At 43.6% G+C, this 21738-nt stretch overlaps 1 protein-coding gene across 1 annotated transcript in view; it reads right to left on the reverse strand.

The window, feature by feature from the left end:
- Window positions 1-21738, reverse strand: part of LOC134438021 (NACHT domain- and WD repeat-containing protein 1) — a 43394-nt gene that overhangs the window by 921 nt on the left and 20735 nt on the right. Inside the window, exons 11-22 of the mRNA XM_063187611.1 lie at window positions 21602-21738; window positions 19648-19787; window positions 18361-18471; window positions 16021-16179; window positions 14476-14599; window positions 13468-13671; window positions 8433-9178; window positions 7544-7720; window positions 6731-6870; window positions 2498-2626; window positions 967-1328; window positions 290-406 (exon numbers count right to left, since the gene is read on the reverse strand). The exon at window positions 21602-21738 is cut by the window's right edge and continues 72 nt beyond it. Of these exons, the coding sequence (XP_063043681.1) occupies window positions 290-406; window positions 967-1328; window positions 2498-2626; window positions 6731-6870; window positions 7544-7720; window positions 8433-9178; window positions 13468-13671; window positions 14476-14599; window positions 16021-16179; window positions 18361-18471; window positions 19648-19787; window positions 21602-21738 (2546 nt within the window). The remainder of the gene's footprint in view (window positions 1-289; window positions 407-966; window positions 1329-2497; window positions 2627-6730; window positions 6871-7543; window positions 7721-8432; window positions 9179-13467; window positions 13672-14475; window positions 14600-16020; window positions 16180-18360; window positions 18472-19647; window positions 19788-21601) is intronic.

The following is a 21738-nucleotide window of genomic DNA, read 5'->3' on the forward strand; positions in this document are numbered from 1 at the left end:
TCAGGGTATTGTGCTTGTGTTGTGCAGTGTTGCCAGATTGGGCTGTTTCCCCCCCAATTGGGCTGCTTAGGACGGCCGTGTGCAGGTAAAAAATGACTTTTAGCAGAAAAACCCGCCCAATTCTATTGATTTCTATGGCAAAAATTGGGCGGGTTTTTCTGCTAAAAGTCATTTTGTGCTTCCAGGCAGGTTTTGAGCATTTCTTTGGGCTGGAAATCATCAGCCTCATCTGGCAACACTTGTGTTGTGTTGTGTTGTGGCTGCCTGCTGACCTGTATGCAAACAGCACATAGTCCTTGACGGAGTGGCGGGAGAGGAGCACTGAATGGTCTTTGTGGATGGGCTCCGACTCCAAGGTGACGGAGGTACAACAGAGGAGCTTACAGGAGTCGGTCAGGTCAAACACCTGATGGAGAGAGAGAGAGAGACAAAGGAGAGGGTGAAAAGGGGTAGAAAGAGATGGATTTAAAAGACATGACACCATTACATATGTTAGATGGTAATAAGGTTTACAGTTTACAGTTAGGGTAAACAGGGTCAGGTGTGTCAGCCATGGCCTAATGGTTATGGTTACCCTGTACTGTACCTGAAGTCACTGTAAGTCACTTACTAGGCGTAAGAAAGTGTAATGTAAGTTAATATATTGTCAATGAAGAAAAAAGTTGATAAATGGCAAAGGGAATTAGGGCTTCATTATTATTCCTGTGTCAGTAAGTTAGGGTATGTGATACCATCTGCATTACTGAAATGTTGCGTAGGACGCATAGAGCCCAAACAACAAGAAGGAAGAATATCAATAAACACCTAAACACTCACATACAGTATATCTTATTTGTGTATTATTGTATACGGCCTATTTGTGGTCATTTTAGCAAGATTTTCCATGTCTGCATCATTCATATCTCATATTTTTGAGGATCAGGCCAACAGCTGTTAGAGTATGTAAACGAACACATAAACCCTCACCTTGACCATCTGACTGCCATCAAAGAAGACCACCAGCAGCTGGCCGTCTGCTGCGCACGTCACCACGGGGACATCCAGAGACTCGCTCTCCGAGTACAACAGGTCCCCAGAGTCCAGCTCTCTGACCTCCAGGTGGTGGGCCCGGGTGACGGCCACCAAGGTGTCCTCCAGACACAGCGTGAGCGTGTCAGCGGCCGGCAGGGTGCTGCTGCTGCCGTCGTCATCCTCGTCTCCCAGGGTCAGCGTGTGCACCACTCTGCCCTTGTTTAGGTCCCATAGTCTCAAGGTTCCCTCTTGGGAGCAGGTCAGCACCTGGGAGCCGTCCTGACAAGCAGCGATGGCCGTCACTGGACTCATGTGGCCTGGGACGGAAAAGATGGGGGGTAAAAAAATGGGTTCTCACATATTTTAAAAAGTTTTGCCAAGTTGTGGACAAAGACTTAAAATTGAAGAGCTCTTATGCAATACAATCCATATAAACGCCATTTAAATACAATTTCCATCAATATTTAAAAAAAAAATCTGATTCTAAGGCAACATCAGGAGAATTGGAACTGGCTTAATTTTGTCTGACATTTCCATAACAAATTCAAACGTTTAAACACCGATTTCAACTATATTAACAGAGAAAGACAATAAAAATTCTTATTATTGAATATCTGTCATGTAGCATTTAGCTCTTAATTTCCATGCGGGTCATGTGGGAGGGAGGAGTTATACATATTTGGAAAGGTTTATCAAAGTTGTAGATAAAAAAGTCAATTTTCAGTGTTACCTGAAAAAAAAGTGTGACAAACTATTATCTGCTAGTAACTTTACAAATGTTGGCTTCAAGGTCTAATGGCATACATTGCATGCAAACCCTTCAAAAACAATGGTCAACAATGGCCGGACCTACTGACAAAGTGGTGTATAATCACTGCACGTGACAGGTGTCACTTAGAAAAATCTATGTCAGGGGTGTGTAGTCTCACATTTGGTTAAGGCTGTATCGCATGTCCACCACATGCAAGGCTTGAGGTCAAAACCTGAGGTGAGGTCAGAGTCAGGGGTCAAGATTGCGGTCATTTCCAGGTGCTACCCTGTCTCACTGCCCTACTTGTTTCCTGTTACTCGCTGCTGTCATATTACACTAAAGGTGAATAACACAGAGAAATAACAAGAAAACCATGAATGTTGAGGAGGACGGATTAGTGACGATGATTGTGGCTCTGTCATACTTGTCTCCAGTCAGCTGAGCAGGTACATGCAAGGAATATTCCAATTTTAAATGAAGAAGTGGGACTAATTCTTTATTCACTCTGAATGTGACTGTGTTCTGTGAATATTGTCTGTTCCACACATGTAAACAGAATATTCTGGAACTTGTTTTAAACTGAATACTTCGAATATTCCGTTTGAAACCGGAACTGCGCTCACGCGGTATTGTACTAAAGAAAGCTGAAAGTGTTGGAAAGATGTGAGGGAAATATCAAATATGAATACAAAATGAATAAAACATGAAATCTGAAAAACATGAAGGGCATCTTACCGGCGACGTGGCTGTACATGAGGCCGCCAGGGGGCAGTAGGCAGGTGAAGGAGGGCACCAGCGAGGGCAGAGAGGAGCGCTGGCACTGGGCCAGTAAGGTGTGCAGGTGGCTGAACTTACAAGGATCCCCTGCAGGAGCACGGAGACAAGAGGACAGCATCGCTAAGCTTCAGCAGAGGATGATAACATGTCTACTAGTCTTGGCAATTAACTCATTCATTCATTCATACAGTATATTCATTCATTCATTCATTCATTCATTCATTCATTCATTCATTCATTCATTCAAACATTTTGTTTTTACTTCTTGACACAGCAGATGACAAGATGCCTTCTATCTGTAATCCATCCATCATCCATCCATCCATCCATATACCTACCTGCCAGGTATATGAAAGCTTTCAAAAATATGTATTTTGGCATAAGACAACCAAGCACACAACAACCCTCAACCACAGACCCAATCCTAACACACCATCGCCAGGTAAACACTTGGTTTTGGTTTTGAGGGGCATTTGGGATTTAGATGGACAGCATGGAATCAAAAGCCTCCATTTTGTACACTGAGCATTTGCTTTGGTAATGCCCTCAACGTGCCAACATCTGTCTGTTTCACATGGTTGATCACTGTGGCATAATGCTGCCTAAATCTTTTCCACTTTTGGGGCCAACTATTTCCCACCTTTGCTGCTGACAGACCGCCTGAAAGATTTAGCACAAAAAAAATCCATTCTTTCAACAGCTGTCAGAAATGTAAATTATGCCAGGGACAAGTAAACAAGTTGAAGAGGGGAAAACAATAATATGAAGCTTGGCACAGGAGATTCAAAAGATGTGAAGCCAAAAACTCTCTCTTCTGTTATTGTGCTAATTCCAAGACAAAATTCATATTCAAATGTTTTTGAAACCCTTTTACAGTGATTAGAAAAGACCAAAAACATTCTCATTCCATTCATCCATCCAACTGGCAAGCCTAAGCCCCCGCAATTAGCTTGCACTCGCACAAAATGCAAGAACAAGCTTTGGGCAGGCTATTGATAAGCCTTCTGCCAAAACACATACAAGGCTTGTGCTGCTACCAAGTGTGCTAGCTGTTGCTGTGTTTGCAGGGTTAATCAGGTACCCCTCTGCGTCTCACAGTCTTTTCTCCTAATTATTATGGTAATACTTCCAGTCAATAAATGATCACATTATTTCGGTAACTGGTTACATGATCACATTTTTATCAGCAAAATCAGCAGAGCTTTGACCTTAATCTTCAAGCCAATTCAATCTCGTTTCTTTCCCCTCCAACCACCACATCTAATCCTTTCCCCATCTTGGCAAGACTGGCTGATATATTTTCAAAGCCATTTTTTTTTACTGCTTACACGGGAAAAAAAAATCACTGTCACAGATAGGAAAGTAAAAGACAAATGACATAGTTAAGGAAGCTCAAAGTCAAAGCATGCCACACATCAACACACCACTGAAACATTTCAGCTGAGAAAAAAAACAAAAAACACTTTTACATGAAAAGGAATGACTTGATTCAACAAAAAGACAAGATGACTGCAATACACATTTATGCTCTGGAGCTGTTTTGTTGGAGTGAATTTGTCTTCACCAGATCCATATTCACCAGAGCCCATGACTCCAATCATACAGCTACTGGCTTCACTAGCAGTTCATGTTCCACACCCAAAGTTCGCAATGTGAATGCTGTGTATAGTGCGACCTGATTTACACCATCTTGCTGCGTTCAGCAACTACACGCGGGGGTGGCGGGAGTCAGGTAATAGTGTCCAGAGAATGTATAAAAAAAAATAGTTTATACAATTACCGTCAGCCACTGGTAGCCCCTTGAGGCATTACCTGGAGCTTCAAGTTGTGTACCAGAGTAAGAATTGTAGTGCATGTAGTACCGGGAGTCACAGGTCTAACAATGATTAAATGGGCTCCAGGTAGGATTAAAAGTTTAATTAATCACTGTCCTGAGTCAGCCGATGGTTAAGCGATTCATTGGTGAGTGAACGATGACTCTCGTGACCACTTTCACGGTCTGCTGTCAGAAAACCCCGAATGCAACTTTTTGACAGAGCGGTTCGAAGCAGTGTCGTGGGAAACACTTTTCATATGAAAAATCGCTTTACATACCGTATTCAGATTTGTATCAACTGCTGGCATTGCGTGATGAAAAAGATTCTCACAGCAAGTTTATTTGACCAGCATTTTTTCATGACGTTGTAGATTTTGAGACAGGCATGCCACGGACACCGCGCAAACGACGGCCTCCTACCTTGTGCCCCTTTAAATGAGCAGAAAATGCAGTACGGTACATGTACCTGAAGTACCCAGAGACTGCAGTACATACAATGGCAGTCATATATTTATTTATTTGTAGTTTATTTGGCAGGGACAATGCAGTGTTACAAACACATTGTTACAAACATGACATGGCAGAGCCATGACACAACTTGCAGATGTGAATACATGGAAGGTTTATAGCTAGATAGCTAATTTGCAACCTCAGTCTCTGATCAGGCTACCTACTCTAATAAAACATATAAATCATCTAAAAGTACAATTGTACAATACAGTATACAAGACAATAATAAGCCATCTTGAAACATGCTCCCTATAATATAAAAGCTCAGCTTCGGTGAGAGTGGAAATAAACGGCATGTCACGGAATGCAGGCTGCTTGTGTAATGTGATCTATTAAGTGGGATTAAAAATGAGAATGCTATGCATGCATGTCGTACCCAGACGACTGAATACGACTACAGAGAGTCATTAGTAGTACCCCTGAAGCGATGGGCCTGCCCTGGGTGACAATCTGAGTGAGACCGCCCAGGAGCTGATCGTCTACAACTCTTGTTGGTGTGAATTTGACTTCCCTATGCACTCCATGTTGTGTTAAATGAGATTCAAAATGAGAATACTATGCATGTAACACCCAGATACAGTTCTGTCATTTGCTGCACCTTGAGTCATTACCTGGTGCATCAAGAGGCACACCAGTCGTTTGAATGCTGTGCATGTTGTACCTGGGACAGTGTTTCCCATACATTGAGGAAACTATGGCGGCCCGCCATAGTTTAAATTTGGCCGCCATAGTTTCCGAAAATGTAAAAAAAAAAAAAAAAATAATAATTTTTTTTTACTTTTTTTTGTTTTGTTTACGATTTCCGTGTTTGTTAAAAGCGATTTCAATTACGATTTCCTTCGCATTTTCCTCCTGGAGTAAATACATCCTATAGAGAAAACCACAAGTGCTTGAAAGAGAGAGGGATCAAAAGCCTTGTCAAGTTGTTGTAGTTAACTTGGGTTTGGGAGCAATAATAAAAAAAAGGGACAGTTGGGATGAGTTTACTAACACTCCCCAGGCTTTGTTTTACAGTTGTAATGAGTTAGGTGACAGGCCTTCATTTACAAGGCAGAGGAGACATCGGGCTGCATATAGAAATGAATGTGTAATGAATGTGAATATAGACATAAATGTGTAATATGTTGTTCAGCCCTTTTAATGGGAGGAATTTTGAAAAACTGGCCCTGTGACCAGCACCCCTCATGTAGAATGTGTGTGTGGGGAAAAGGCATCGCCTACCCTCTTAGACCCTTTTTGTTTATGCGTTAACAATTTCACAGCAATCTTAAATTCTTATCTCTGCTCCTATTTTGTTTTATTATTTTTTTCATTACATAGACCCCTGCATGTGTATTATGTAGCCTTATTTCTCAAAATATAAATGGCTGAAATGTAGGTGTAGGCCTATAGTTTCTCCATGCGCCAATGTCATACTGTAGTCATTGTTTTGCCATTTTGCATTTACACTGCGTGAATAACCCCCCCCCCCCCCCCCCCCCCCCCCCAAAAAGGCCCGTGAAAAGACCCCCCCCGGACAAAAAAAAATCCCGGCTGCCCCCATAGTTTCCAAAATTTCTGTGGGAAACACTGACCTGGGAGGTACAGGTCTGTCCATGTTCAACTAAGTGAGATTAAAAATGAGAATGTGCTGTGCACGTAGCACCTAGAGACTGAATACAAACACAGAGTCCTTTGTAGCCCCTCAAGGCAGTACCTCGAAGCTTGAAGATCAGTAGCAGGAGGAGTTAGAATGCAGTGCATGCAGTACGCTGAAGGCAGGGGTCCGTCCATGTTCCATTAAAAAACGAAAAATGCTATGCGTGTAAAGTAGCACCCAGAGAGGACTGAATAACAATTACACAGAGAGGGTCATTAGCAGTTACCTGGAGCGACGGGCCTGTCCTGGGTGACAATCTGAGCGAGACGGCCCGTGAGCTGAGAGGCCAGCTGGCAGGGGTCCCGCTGCAGGACGTCCCTGGACATGAGCAACACCTGGGACAGCACGTCCACGTCCAGCAGCTCCCTAAGGGGACAGAGGAGGAGGAGGAGGAGGAGGAGGAGGGACACGAGGGAGGGGGGCAGACAAGGACAAGGCGGGGGTGAGTGGAGGAAGGATTAGACACGGGAGTGGAGTTTGCATACAGAACAGGAGGGGGGGTGGGGTGGGGTGGTGGTGAAGACATTTGTACAAGGTGTTGCCGACAAGAGAGAGGGAAAAGGAAGGAGAAATTCAAAGAGAAGGGTTATTTTTTGTAATATTGGTGCCCGTGTATAATCAAGGCTTACGTAGACAGGAGAGTGGATTGTGCATACAGAACAGGGTGGAGAGAGACTGAAGACGTTTTCATGAGGTGTTGAAGGAGGAAGAAATTCAAAGAGCATTGTTTTTGTAATACTGGTGCAAGTGTATAACCAAAAAAAAGATCAACCACACCAGGTCATATACCAGCTAGAAGTGGCTATAATCACAGACTTTGTAGTTGTAGTTAGTGGGAAGTGTATGACCACATAACACCACATTATATGTGGCAGATGCTTTTATCCAAAGTGACTTATACAACAGAGGACATACAGTAATCAACAACATACAGTGTGAGGGGAGAATACAAAATGAGCAAATAAAATTAGACTGGCAGAGTTTTTTCCTAGACAGATCTTGCAATAAATTGCATCAGTGGTTCTACTTCTTCTCTCACTTCTCGGGGATGACGGCTCCTCTCAGGTCGTCCTCTATGTGCAGCACAGACAGCCCCCAGGCCTTGTAGAGCAGGAAGTCGTAGTTGAACAGGCACTCGTTCATCAGAGGCATGATCTGGCCCGAGTGGACCAGGTGGTAGGGCAGACCGTGGAGCTTCCGCAGGTTAAAGGCATACCTACAGTTAGGTCAGTTAATAAGTAAAAACATATTTATGGTAACACTTTATTTTAGGGATACATCTATTAGCACTAATACATGCAATGTTCCTGTATAAGTAACTTGTAAGGCATGTACAAAGCAAAATCAAACATTTGTTAGGCATATATTCGCAAATGTCTTGTTGATGTACAATAAGGGATTTATTACCAATTTAACCTTAGTAAGGACCTAGTAGGCCTTAGCATTTGCTTAGTACATGCCTTACAAGGTACTTATGCAGGCATTAACATTGTATGTATTAGTGCTAATAGATGTATCCCTAAAACAAAGCGTTACCATATTTATTACATGGCGCATTTCACAGATAAAGAAAGTCACAAGTGCCTCATGGTGACAAGACCATAAGGTAAACGATCAGGTTCCAATAATAAGGCACAGTGTAACAACAAGTAATATTATCTATACCCTGTACCACAAAAGGTTAACATTACAGTTAGATATGTATCATGTAGTACTACAGGTTGACACATGTAAATACACTACAAATGCAACTTTAAATAAAGTGTCAAAAAACACTTCAATACTATGAGTGCCTCGATAAATACTCCTCACACTGATGCGATCTCTATTGGCACCTGTCTTCCCCTCATCCAGGACCTAAAAAGTGCATTAAAATAAGTATGTGAAACTTATTTATACCGCACTTCTGTTAATGTTTAAGTAAATACCTCTTCACTCCACTGCTGCTGCCACCACTTCTCTCCCCCTCGTCCAGCACCCATGCCAGGGGTTGGAAGACGTCCCGATGCCTCCCTCCAAAGCTTCCCCGGTAGTAGTCTGCAAAGTCGGCATGCACAATCTTCCTGCTGTCTTCCGATCGAAGGTAGCGCTGCACAGCGACGCGTCCCAACTCGGTGTGGCTCCAGCGATGGACCCAGGTGCCGTCGCTCTCAACCTCCATCAGGTGTGGGCCCAGGGCGCGTCTCAGACGAGCCCACAGCACGCTCGGCACCCTGGGAAGGCTGTCCTCCGAATGGGAGGAGGAGGCTGACATATGACGACGAGAGGAAAAGGCGTCCACCTCACGACGGACCCCAGAGTCGCGCGCCAACAGCACCAGCAGTTCGTCCTCGGTGATCCCCGCACGGGAGAGCGAGAGGAGCTCGCCGGCACGCCGCACCAGATTCTCCCCGTGCTCCCTCTCCAGCCTAGAAAGCAGGGTCTCGTACAGCTTGGCCAAGTCCCCGGGAAGCACCAGGCTCTCCTGGGCAGAGAAGGAGCTCCAGCGCCTGGTCTCCACGTAGGCGGCCTCCAGGAAGAGAGGGGAGGGGCAGGCCAAGCAGGCCTGGCGGAGGAGCTGCCGCTGCTGGGGTCGGAGCTGGCGGCTGTCGGCCTCCAGACGGAGCTCCAGACCTCGAGTCACCTCCTCAGGGGTGAGGGGAGGGAGATGGATCACTCGCATCTCGGCTTGTTTCTGTATGAGTGGAGGGGTGAGTGGAGAAGGGAGGGAAGGGTCAGTGAATCAAACAGACAGTAAAAACAGCCGATGTTTCACACACCAGGTGTCACAATGGTGTGTCAGACCGTTTCTGTTTGAGGGTGAGTGGAGGAGAGTTGGAAGGGTCAGTGAATCAAATTGACATAAAATGGCCCCTGGTCACAGCCACACGTGTCACACTGGTGTAAAATCAACATGTTACGGTGTTATGGATGACAGTGTGCAGCTCTACTAGCATTTATTTCATCCTCTCCATGAGCAAATAGGCAAAGGCATACAGTAAATCTTCTGCCTCTTGGCTATATTCCAAGCGCTACATCATAGTATCACTTCCTTAACTGCTAGAGACTGGAGTTTTTAAGATATGTGCAAAGCAATTCTTCTAGGGCTTTGCTTCACAACACAAAAAATATTCTACTTAAATTTCCATTTTGTTCCAAGACACTATTCGTATTTTTCATCCCTAATCTTGATTTCAAAGATCTGGATCAGCTTATCTTCCTGGAAAAGAAACAAAACACTTCCCTGTGAGTTTTTGCCAAGGCACAAGATCGTGGTAGATTTGGCCCTCACAAACATCATTAATACTACTGGGATTGTCAATGTAAGTGAATGAAAATCAATGAAAGGGACTTAAAATACAGTAAAACAGTTTTGGGCCAATAAAGGCCTGGGTGGAAAAACAAGCAAAAACAGTCATACTTGCCAAAAAGCAGAGAGAAAGGACCTGCAGGTAGTCATCCAAAACATTTCCCATTTTCCGTACAGCTTGACAGTTTGATGCTTCAAAGTCTCCCTTCTCCTCAACACTCCCTTCAAACAAAAATGTTCCTGTCCAGTCATCTGTCTTCTACCTGTCTGCTTTTGACTGTGAACTCACCAACAACCTCTCAGAGTTTCTCCCATTCTTTTTTCTCAAAACTCACCTTAACTGGAATGCACAATGCTACCTCTTTTAAATACAGTATATGTGTATGTATGTCTGCTGTTGCCCAGTCTTGCACTTTATATGTCTGTATGGGTATTGTATAGGTACTCTAGGTGTAATGTATGTGCACTGTCTATGTCTACGTCAAATTGTCTATGTCCACACCTAAAGTCTAGAGTCTATGTCTATGTCTGCATGGGAAAGTAAGAAACTTACTCTCAATTCTTTGTATGACCAGCGCATGTAAAGAAATTGACAATAAAGCAGACTTGACTTCTCAGCATGTAACCTTTAATTAACCTATGTTGCGGAGCTACAGTATGTTAAAGGGGTCCTATTATGCTTTTTCATGTCCACTACCCATTTATTGGGTTACACAGCATCTGTTGTATGTAAAAGCTTGGTGAAAGCTGCATTTCACAAATTGGCCTCTTGGGGGAGAATTTCTCTGCCGCAGGAACGCTATTTCTCAACTGTCAGAGAACGCGTGGTTGGGTTTTCAACATTCTATAGCTTTTGTTTCCGGTACGGGTCTACGTCATGCTGTACCTAACATTGCTGCTTATGGGATGGAGTGTTGACGATGTCACAGACCATTTATTAATTGCAGAGACAGTAGACCTAATGCGCATTTGTTCATCGCAGCCACATAGCCTAGGCCTATCTGAATTTGACAGTATTGTGATGAGATGTATCCTATTTGTGAATACACCACTGAGTGTACAAAATAGTGTACAAGAATAGTGTAGCCTACAAGGATAGGATTTCGCCATCCACAAGTTTATTCCATTACGCATGTTTTTTTTTTTTCAATTCATAAATCGGCTCCGTCAATAGGCTACAGCACTCACCTGTGGCCCAAGTTATATATTTTTGTTTCATTGTGATATTAAAGCTGCATTTTTACATTGATAAAATACCGGTTGGTAGGCATATGGCTAACGGGTCAGAAACAGTTGAATGAGGAAGGTCGAAAACAGGCAGAGCGCGTTAACGCAGTTGCGCACTGAGAATCCAAAACACTTCCAAGTGGGTGAAAGACTCGAATCTCTCCTTTCTCTCTCTTCGCTTCAGGGCCGTTTTGCATATGCTGTTGGCAAGACTAACTTTTGTTTGGTAAGATGTGAAAACCCTACACTTGTATTGCCGCTTGAAGCATAACATTAATTAGAAGACGTGCGCTGATGTTATCCAAATAGGTATCACGACATGACCAGCAGCCGTTTGCATCAGCAATGTTGGCAAGGATTAGCCAGTTAGTATAGGCTATGCGTAGGCTACAATTCAGTAATTAAAATGCAACGCAGTTTTGCTCATCATATCTGCAAGAGCAACGTGGATATTGGCTTGACGTCGTTTAAAACTGGTCAAGTCGTCGGGCGGCATGTCAAAAATAATGAAACTGAAAACGGATAGGGCCTATTGTTATATAAAAAAAATCCTGTCCTGTCGATAAATGCGAACAAAAAAACCACGAAACCGAAACTAGGCCTAGGCGTTATTATAAGACCCAGTATGAAACCAATCCATCGAGGACCGCCCATTGCGCTTCCAATCCAGTGGGCGCATCATTTCTGCCGGGGACTAAATAGAAATGCAGTTACTAAAATGAAACCATGCACCCTGAAAAATACATTGAAATGTATTTTTATGAAAGCATAGCCTATCACCATTGTGCATTAGGCCTACAGCCAACGAGCAAACAGGAACTCATTTTTAAAAGCCAACAACGCGTGCGCTCAGCAGCCTATTCAGGCTGTCTTGCAAATAGACCACAGGACGAATTTGAACACGGAGTTCATATCACAAATAGGGTGTCACGATATCACTGACAGACGTTGAATTGATAGGTTGGTTTGAGTCCGACAAGTCGTGCCATTATCTTACTGGGCGCACTCTTTCAATTTCGGACTGCGTCTTTGACAGCCAGATGGGGCTGCGCGGGAGCGAAGAAAATGTCCACAACGCTGAATAAATAGGCCTATCCTTTGAACTGTGTACAGCAATTGCAGATGATTAGCTTATTGGAAAGCCTATTTTGTGAAGGTTAACTTGTCATTAACAAGGGAATGTGATCTGATTTCAATCCCAGAACATTCTTTGTGTCTTCAAATGTTCACCTGTCAACAGCAGATCTAGACTTCTCCCACCTAGACCAGCTCGACACTTGTCTGTTTGCGAGCAGTAAACTTGGCTGATAACTTCAACTTTAGGGCTACAGTATGCAAGGCTAGACAGCGGGTTAACCAATCAGGCCCCTACTGTTGCGTTAATAATGTTTGAGATAAAGATTCTTCAGCGCAGGATATCAGAAATAAACAAGACAGCGCAGATGGCTATTAGTCTTTTTTTTTTTTTTTAAATGGTCACAATCGCGTTATTGCGTAGTATTTCATGAAACCTCAAATCGGAAGCAATAGCCTGTACCCAGCACTTTCAACCCTTTCTCAGATTAATGGCAGCCTAATTGTCCCAAGCGATTTTGAAATCAAACTGAAGCCCATGCACGGAAGAGACTCGCATTGGATAGGGACTGGGTTTTCAGCAAATGACACAGAATAACACAAATAACAACGTGGGGATTATGATGCGTCCTTTTTCAGATTGATTGTGGACATTGGGTGAACTATTTGGCTGTCAACTTTAGACATAGGCTACAGGGTTGGATTCCAGGTCAAAAACAGCTGTGCTGCTGACGTAATATTAGTAATAGAATGCTTGATGAAACGCTCCATGCTGCGTCGAGATTTCAGAATGTTGAAGGGTCTAACATTCTGCACTTCCACGCGTTTCAAACAGGCGGCGTAGGGTGCATGTACACAATGATAAAAAATAATGGACATGAAAACAAGTGATCATTCAAAATTAACTCCACTAACCACAGTAAAGCAAAATATTAACAATGAAAGTTATTCTAAATAGCATAATAGGGCACCTTTAAGATTTTGCCTCCACTTTCTAGCACCAACTTGGGCTCTATGAAGTAAGTAATCCTGATATATCCATCTACCCTCGGGCAGACAGGCTTTCCCCTTAGAACCATGGATCTCTACTCAAGGCTTCTTTCTCAACAATAACAAAACAGTAAGAATGAGAAATGGGATGAGTTGTGTGTGGAGTTTTATTTCCTCTGGTTGAGCTCCAAATCCCACCGGTTCAGACTCAAATACTCTCAAAACACACACTTATACCACAATATTCACATTGCTTTATTTCTCATACACTGAAAACCCCTCTGTATGAAAACAAAAAAAACACTACAGCTTACAGACTACAGTGTATTACTGTATCTGTTATAATAATCACCACTGCTTTGACAGTCATCCCTTATCTGTACCTGAAGATCTCTGGCAGCGGTGGAGTTTGTGGTGGCGGACAGCAGCACGTAGACGTGCGGGGGCAGCGGGGAACAGAGCCAGGACACGTCTCCCTCATGCTCCTCGGAGAGCTCGTCCAGAGCGTCCAGGGCGATGACAGCAGGGCGCTCCGCACTGGCCAGGCCCAGCAGGGTGTGCAGCTCACTGGCCAACAAGGCAAGGGGCTTGGGGTGGTCATCAATGGATATGGAAGGGATTGGGATTAGAGTGCAAGTAAGTATGTGTTTTAAGTTCACAGGGAGGTGTGCACTCATTAGTGTAGAATTCACAGGTGGTAGCGTGGTTTGTTAACAACCCTATGGCAATGGAGATGCCATATTTTGATTCAAATAACATGCAACATTTGTGTAAATAACATACAACATTTGTGAGCAAAACATATGTGAAATTTAAGACATAATATACATGGACAGACTAAAACGTAGTTACAGTACTAACTTACATATGCTGCACATCTTTTACATGAAGTGTATTTATGTGTGTAATGGTTGGTGTTGCCTTATTGATTTTCAGTGACTGTTTATTGTGGTGGTTATATTCCCCAACCTCCCACTATAGGTGAAATTCCACCACTCAGTGAGACCCTATACAGTATATATTATACATTTCATTTTATAGTGGGCCTTAAAATACCCCTCCGCTCCCACACACATTCACTTTACATGCAATATTGACTTTAACAAAGTTCTAATCAATAATTCTGTTCATGTTACACAGTTATCATCATAAATTGTTATAGGGTGCTCTGAGAGCTCATGTGTGTGTGTGTGTGTGTGTGTGTGTGTGTGTGTGTGTGTGTGTGTGTGTGTGTGTGTGTGTGTGTGTGTGTGTGTGTGTGTGTGTGGGCTTTAATCAATAATTGTCATAACATAGTTATAAATAGTTATAAATTGTAATTGGTCCATATACTGTACACCTACGTGTGTGTGTATGTGTGTATGTGTGTGTGTGTGTGTGTGTGTGTGTACCTCTGAAATGTGTGTGTGACTGCTGTAAGTCTGGGCCAGCTGCACACACATACTGCGCAGTACCAGCCTCACGTTGCGGCTCTCCGCTGTCAGCTCCACGAAGCACAGTTGGACTCTCACATCCCTGCCATGCACACACACGCATGTAGAGAAAACCAACTCAAAATTTACACACGCACACGCACACACACACAACTCTGTCACACTTAATGTGCATTGCTGACATTAAACTTGTGTACTGTGGACACAGCATTTCTCTCCAAATGGTCCTTACATACTCAAAAACCTGCGGCATTTGCAGTAGTATACTAAGACTGCCGGATTCTCACACTCTAACACAACAGACACACACACGCGTGCGCCAAGCACCCATGCACGCACACGCCACACTTGCTGTGCACGGCTGACATTACATTTGCATACAGTGAAGACAGCATACCTCTCCAAATGTAACCAACACACACTGAACAACCCTAAAGCATTTGCAGGAGCATACTAAGACTGCTGAACTCTGAGACTCTACGAACATACACACACACACACACACACACACACACACACACACACACACACACACACACACACACACACACACACACACACACACACACACACACACACCTCAGTGCACGCGCACACACACACACACACACACACACACACACACACACACACACACCTCAGTCATACCTATTGTGCACTGCCACTGCTACACGGACACACACACACGCACACACACACACACACACACACACACACACACACACGCGCGCGCACGCAAACACCTCAGCCATACTTATTGTGCACTGCGCTACTGTGACATTACACTTGCATACTGTGGAGACAGCATTTCTCTCACCACAAACCCCAAACATTTCCAGCAGCAGTAGAGTAAAGACCTCTCACACAGGTACAAAGGTGTGGTGGTGACATCGCTGACTGTACAGAAATTACCACCGACATTGTTGCTGACACTCTTAATGCCAGGGGGAATCGTAAGGGACGCAGCCCTTGAAAATAATACAGTGTTACGGTTTTGACGGTTCAGCAAAATGCTCCTACCGTCTGCAATGTCATTTAGCGGCCCCGCGATGCGCAGGGAAACATGCAGGTTTTCATAATTGGTTCAGCATTGTACATGAAAATGGATTGGGACTAGGCTTGTGCCAGATAATTAGCCTCGTGTTTCTTGAAGGGACATGATTTTCATTTAAATGCCAAAGAAGTATCTAAACCATCCTGAAGCTCAGTGTGTGACTGACTGAGAGAGCGACAGAGAGCGAGAGAGAGCAAGAGCGAGAGCGAGAGCGAGAGAGAGAGAGAGAGAGAGAGAGAGAGAGAGAGAGAGAGAGGGAAAGCAAGAGAGCAAGAGAAAGCAAGCGAGCATTGGACTGGATATTGGGTGTGTGTGTGCATGTGTGTGTGTGTGTGTATGAGTGTCTATGAGAGAGCGAGAGAGAGAGAGAGACAGAGACAGAAAGAGACAGAAAGAGACAGAAAGAGAGAGAAAGAGAGAGAAAGAGAGGGTGATTGCACTGCACTCACCCAGGTATCCATTGAGGCATGAGCAGGGCTGCTTTGGCGAGCGTGGTGCTCTTCCCCCAGCCTGCTTCCCCCAGCAGCAGGATGGGCTTACGGGGCCCGCTCTCCACAGCTGCCCGGATGTCCTCCAACACGGCCTGCCTAAACACATGCTGCTTCTCTCTGCAAACACAAACACACATACAATTAATACACTCCTACTGTATTGTTAAAGAAATATAGGCCCACAGCTGTATATTCCAAACAGAAACAACCCTACTGTATTCCTAAAGAAATATAGGCCTACTGTATTCGGAAAGAAAAATACAATAGGTCTACTGTACCAATGACCTTTCCCCTGGAACTTTCTAGAACAAGGGTCAGCTACGTATATGTTCTTGCAATGGTAAGAAATATGGCATAATCAATTTTCTGTATACAAAACACATTTCTCAGCACAGTTTTTTCTTTCTCAGCAAGATTTTTTTTCTGTCTCAGCACTATCTATTTCACATTTTAATGCCAAGCTCAGGACGTGGCTACGCACAGTAACACATGCACAATGCATGACTGATTTCAAGTCTACAAAAAGAGATAACATTTATCAATACATCCATTTCACTTTCAGAAAGAAAGGGCCACAAGGACAGCATGTGGTACTTAAGGACAGCATGTGGCACTTAAGGGCAGCATGTGGTCTGTGTGTTGCTGACCACTGTATAGAGAATATAAAGAAGTGGGGTTTGCATGGGTATGCTGTGCATGGCTGCTAAGAGGCACATATCGTAAAATCAACTGTCTGCAGCAAAACCGCAACCCATTTAAAGCACTAATCTTTTTATTCCATAATGTAAAAGATAAAAAAGAATAAACATTTGCAATGCATGATTTGACAGACAAAATACGCTAAACTTTTTATTCCATAAGTTACTAGATAAAAAAGGATACTTATACACATTTGCAATGCATGATTTGACTGTTAGCCTGTAGCAAGAGATGAACTCAATTCTGATTTGTATTTATTTATTTTCCTTCTACATCAAGGGATGCAGCTTAAGAACCATAGGGGGCCTGTGGGTTGCTGGCCCTGGTTGTAGCAGATGGAAGTACTTTGTAGTAAATAAACAGAAAAGTTGTACATAGCTGGTGCTAATAATGAATTTATTGAGGCCGACACATTTGCAAAACGTCTTCACGGAAATTAAAATTTCTAGCCTAGCCTATTGTCAGTGTCTCCAGAGGGAGTGTATGGAAGGTCATGGGCTATTTGCCACGTATTATACATGAACATTTATGGAATGAAATGAGGTGGAATTAGTTATCTGCAGCAAAACTCCTATGCAATTTAAGTCCTACACTTTATAAGACCAATTCCAAGCTACTTTTTTTACAGCAATGATTTGACGTACAAGCCTAGAGACAAAATGAACTTGGAGTAAAATATTCAATTATTTTCCATCTGCATTATGGGATGGACCCACCTAAATGGGCCGTCTGGGGAGCTACTTTATGGGTTGCAGACCTTTGATGGAAGGGCATGGGGTTTCACTCAATACAATGAAGAGTGTACTCAATTGTCTATGGTACTGCACTAAACTTGTAAATGTGAAAGAAATACATACAGTATTTGTTTAAGTCTGCAACGAATGAAAGCCCATAGCTACTGTATAGATGAAATCGATGGATGGCACTAACAGGCTGCATGACGCCTGTGGCTTGCTGACCCCTAGTTCAGTGTGTGCAGTGTGTGACCACAACTGGACACTTATGCAAAGAAATGAGATGTAATCGATTGTCCACAGCAATTCTCCTACCCATTTTAAGCTTTCAACTAAACTTTTATATTCCATGTAAAAGCTATGTATCATTACGGCAACATGCTGCATGAAGCCTATGTCAGTCGCTGACCCCTAACAAATGGAGGGTAATGAGCTGTTTGCCACGTACAGCTTGTGAGCGCCCCGGACATAATTAAGGATCATATTCAGGCTGACAAAATTGTACAAAGGCTACGGACATTAACTGGAATACAACTCCATCCTTGCCAATTTGTAATGTCTCCAGTGGGAGCGAATGGAAGGTCGTGAGGGGTTACATGACACACACGGTGCATTTCCACCATGGGGCATTTACAGCAAGATATTAGAGTGTAGTTAACTGTCTAAAGCAAAACTCCCCATTGTAAGCTCTAAACTTTACAACATCATGCAAAAGCTACATTTGTTTTGAAAAATTTGCAACAAATGGAAGCCTATGGCTAGAGATTAAATAGATGGATGGCGCTAACGTTCCGTCTGAAGCCTATGCAAGTTGCTGACCCCTAACATAATGGAAGGTAATGGGGGTGTTAGCCAAGCCACGTACAGAGCGTGAGCGTGCCGGATGTGGCGCATCATCTCCTCCCGCTGCTGCTCCCTGGAGGCGGCCCGTCTCCGCACATCAAAGGGCTCCTTCGCCCTGCTCAGCTCCATGGCCCTTAAGCACACAGTAGTGAATTAGGCTGGTCAGCGATACGGCCACGGCTTGGGGGAGAGAATGCATTGTTCAAAGGAGAATTTTCAGCATGCATGCCACACACTCACGCACACACGCACACACGCATACACACACACAGACAAACGTTCTTTGCGCACACACACACACACACACACACACACACACACACACACACACACACACACACACACACACACACACACACACACACACACACACACACACACACACACACACACACACACACACACACCTCTTCTCCGCTGCCCTTGTTGATTCTTTCATTACTCATGATCGGGGCCCTAATTAGGAACCTTGAAGAGCTGACTTTCTTAATCCTGGCCAGATCCGCCTTCTAAAACCCACTGAACATGCACTTTCCCACTTAGGCTTAAGAAAACTTTGCAACAGTCAACACTGCAAGTTCCTGAGCAGAATTCCTGATAGCATTACGCCAGACTCTGCCCAGTAAATGCTGAGGCGTAAATTCAACGCTCGGAGAGTAGGACCAAACACTATTAGTGTTGAATTCAACTCTCTGAAACACTCTCTGAACACTGCAAAAAGTGGGTTTCGCCTCCATGATCAGCACAGGTCTATGGGAGAAATACGTTTGTAAGTTATGGCACAAAGGTGAAAAGTATCTCTTGTGAATTTTCTTTTTTCGAGTAAACAAAACAAAACCTTTGTCCCCAATTCATATTTCATCACCAAAACAAATCTCCTGCACCCCAAGCCTGGGGAATAATGAAGTGGCTAAATGTTTTGTTTTTTTTCTTCTACATAAATGAAAAATGAGAAAACAGCTTTAATTGAGTTTGGAATGCCTCCAGCTGAAGCTCGTAGTCTGGGGTTCAAGTATGAAAGCTAATGCTATGTACACACAATATATGTATACACAAACATAAACAAACACAATAAACACTCAGGTCTCACACACACACACACACACACACACACACACACACACACACACACACACACACACACACACACACACACACACACACACACACACACACACACACACACACACACACACACACGCACACGCACACGCAGGCACACACACAAACACAGACAAAGATCCCCTCTACAAATTGCATCCTGGTGATTGGTGATAAGGAGTGTCAACATGAGGTGTACCCTACTCACCGGTTGAGTGAGGAGGTGACCGTGCGTTGGAAGTGTGAGCAGAGGCGGTCGGTGTAGAACAGGTGGGACCTGTTGTGCTTGGGGCTCAGGCCCTTCTTGCCCCACCCCACATTCCTCTCGTAGATGTTGGTGTGGCGCAGCTGTCAAAAGAAAACAGTGATTTCCCTTGATAGAATTAAGACATGCATTAAGTAATGTTTCAGCAGTAGCACACGTCAGGGCGGCGCAACAAGAGCCATTGCCACTATTGTATGGATTTTTTTGCTGTGTTTGTTTTTAATGGACTCTCTAAGAAGCATATTCATTGCAGCATATCAACCATCAATTACTACTTTATTTATGGGCATTAGATGCCGTCATGCCATCTGACGCCTGAGCCCAAAAGAAACATCTTTAACCAATATATCCTCCCTAACTTTGCAAAGTTAGCCCAATAAAACACTGCAGGATCAATGATGTAGGATAATCAAGTCCATATTGACAAATTGTATGCAGGATCCGAAGTAGCAGGAGCCAGTCCAAACTTATGCTAACCTTTATAAGGTGGGAGAAGGTGAAGACCCTGACAGCACTGTGTAGGCAAGGGAGCAATGACTTGAGCACTGCTCCATTTTTGAAAAATTAAACAGGAGAATCATTTAGACTGAAATCACCTTTTGTGAGGAGGGGGCAATGTGATTAATCTTGAGATAAATGGAGGACCCAAGGCAGCATATTAGCTATTAAAACTTAAGTGAAGACCGCATAGACAAGGGGGTCAATTACCTGTGTTTGACTTCGGTAAAAACTGCTCCACCTTTGGAAAATTAAATAGGACTGCATTATTGACTAAAATCACATTTTGTGAGGGAGATTTCACCCTGTAAAATTCAGATTGGGTAAGAAGGTAAGAGGTAAGGTCAATGTCCTCTGCTCGACTTCGGCAGAAACTGCTTGCCACTAGCGACGTGACTTTTAGTAAGCAACAGTTTCCAATTCCCTGCAGGTACATTCATTCAGTGCAACATTTTGCCTCTCTCGGCTCGGTGAGGTAGCAGGCATAATGCGACTGCTATTTACACACATATTTAATCATGCTCCGGGGGTGATGATCCGATAAGGCTTAATAAGACCCCCGAGACCCTGTTTAGTTCATTCCTCCTCTCCTCCCCGTCTCAGTCTATTAACTACTCAATTATTTTCCTCTTTACCTCTCCTTTCCTCGCTGCCTCCTCACCGTCAAACCCATTTGTTATATCAGCTTCTGTCATTCTCGTGATCATCCATCCTCTGCGGTCTTCGCCCCCCAAATTCTAATTTCCGCTGTGAGCCAGCTGATAAAAAAGGGCACAGTTTGTCTGTCTGTCTGCCTGTATGCATACATTCATTGCCACAATCTTCTTTCCCTCTCTGCCTCTCTCTCTCTCTGGCTGTCAATCAGACTGGTTCATTTCAATTCATATACAAAGTATATCCCTGCATTGGCATGACAAATTACATGTTGTGTGCACCTGTCTTTCTCTCTTCATCCATCCCTATATCTACAGTATTTATCAGTCTTTTTTACTCTGGAGTATCTATATTTAAATCTTAACTATTTTGCACAGTGTCTGTTAGAGATAATGTAATGTATTTAGCTGTCTGTTCATCTCCAAGCCACTCCCCTTCTATCTATCTATCTATCTATCTATCTATCTATCTATCTATCTATCTATCTATCTATCTATCTATCTATCTATCTATCTATCTATCTATCTATCTATCTATCTATCTATCTATAATATATATCTATAATATATACCTCCACTTTATCTCTCTCCATCTTTTTGCCCTTCTGTGGATGAGCCTCTGGTGGGCCACGTGTTGGATCTGGTTGATCCATCCATCCATCCATCCATAAATCCATCCATGTATGTCTGTCTCCATCTAGTTAGTGTCTACAGGCCTCCTCCATCTCTCTCCACCAGGTTATTACCTTCCTGTGGATGTTGTTGATGAGCCTCTGGTGGGCCATGTTGTGGGTCTGGTTGACCTCTGTCTGGCCCTTCAGCAGGTCGATGTAGGTGTTGGCGTGCTCGCTGCGCAGGTTGTACAGCAGGTCAGGGATGATGC

Source organism: Engraulis encrasicolus, chromosome 21, assembly GCF_034702125.1.
Source record: "Engraulis encrasicolus isolate BLACKSEA-1 chromosome 21, IST_EnEncr_1.0, whole genome shotgun sequence".
NCBI classification, from domain to species: Eukaryota; Metazoa; Chordata; class Actinopteri; order Clupeiformes; family Engraulidae; genus Engraulis; species Engraulis encrasicolus.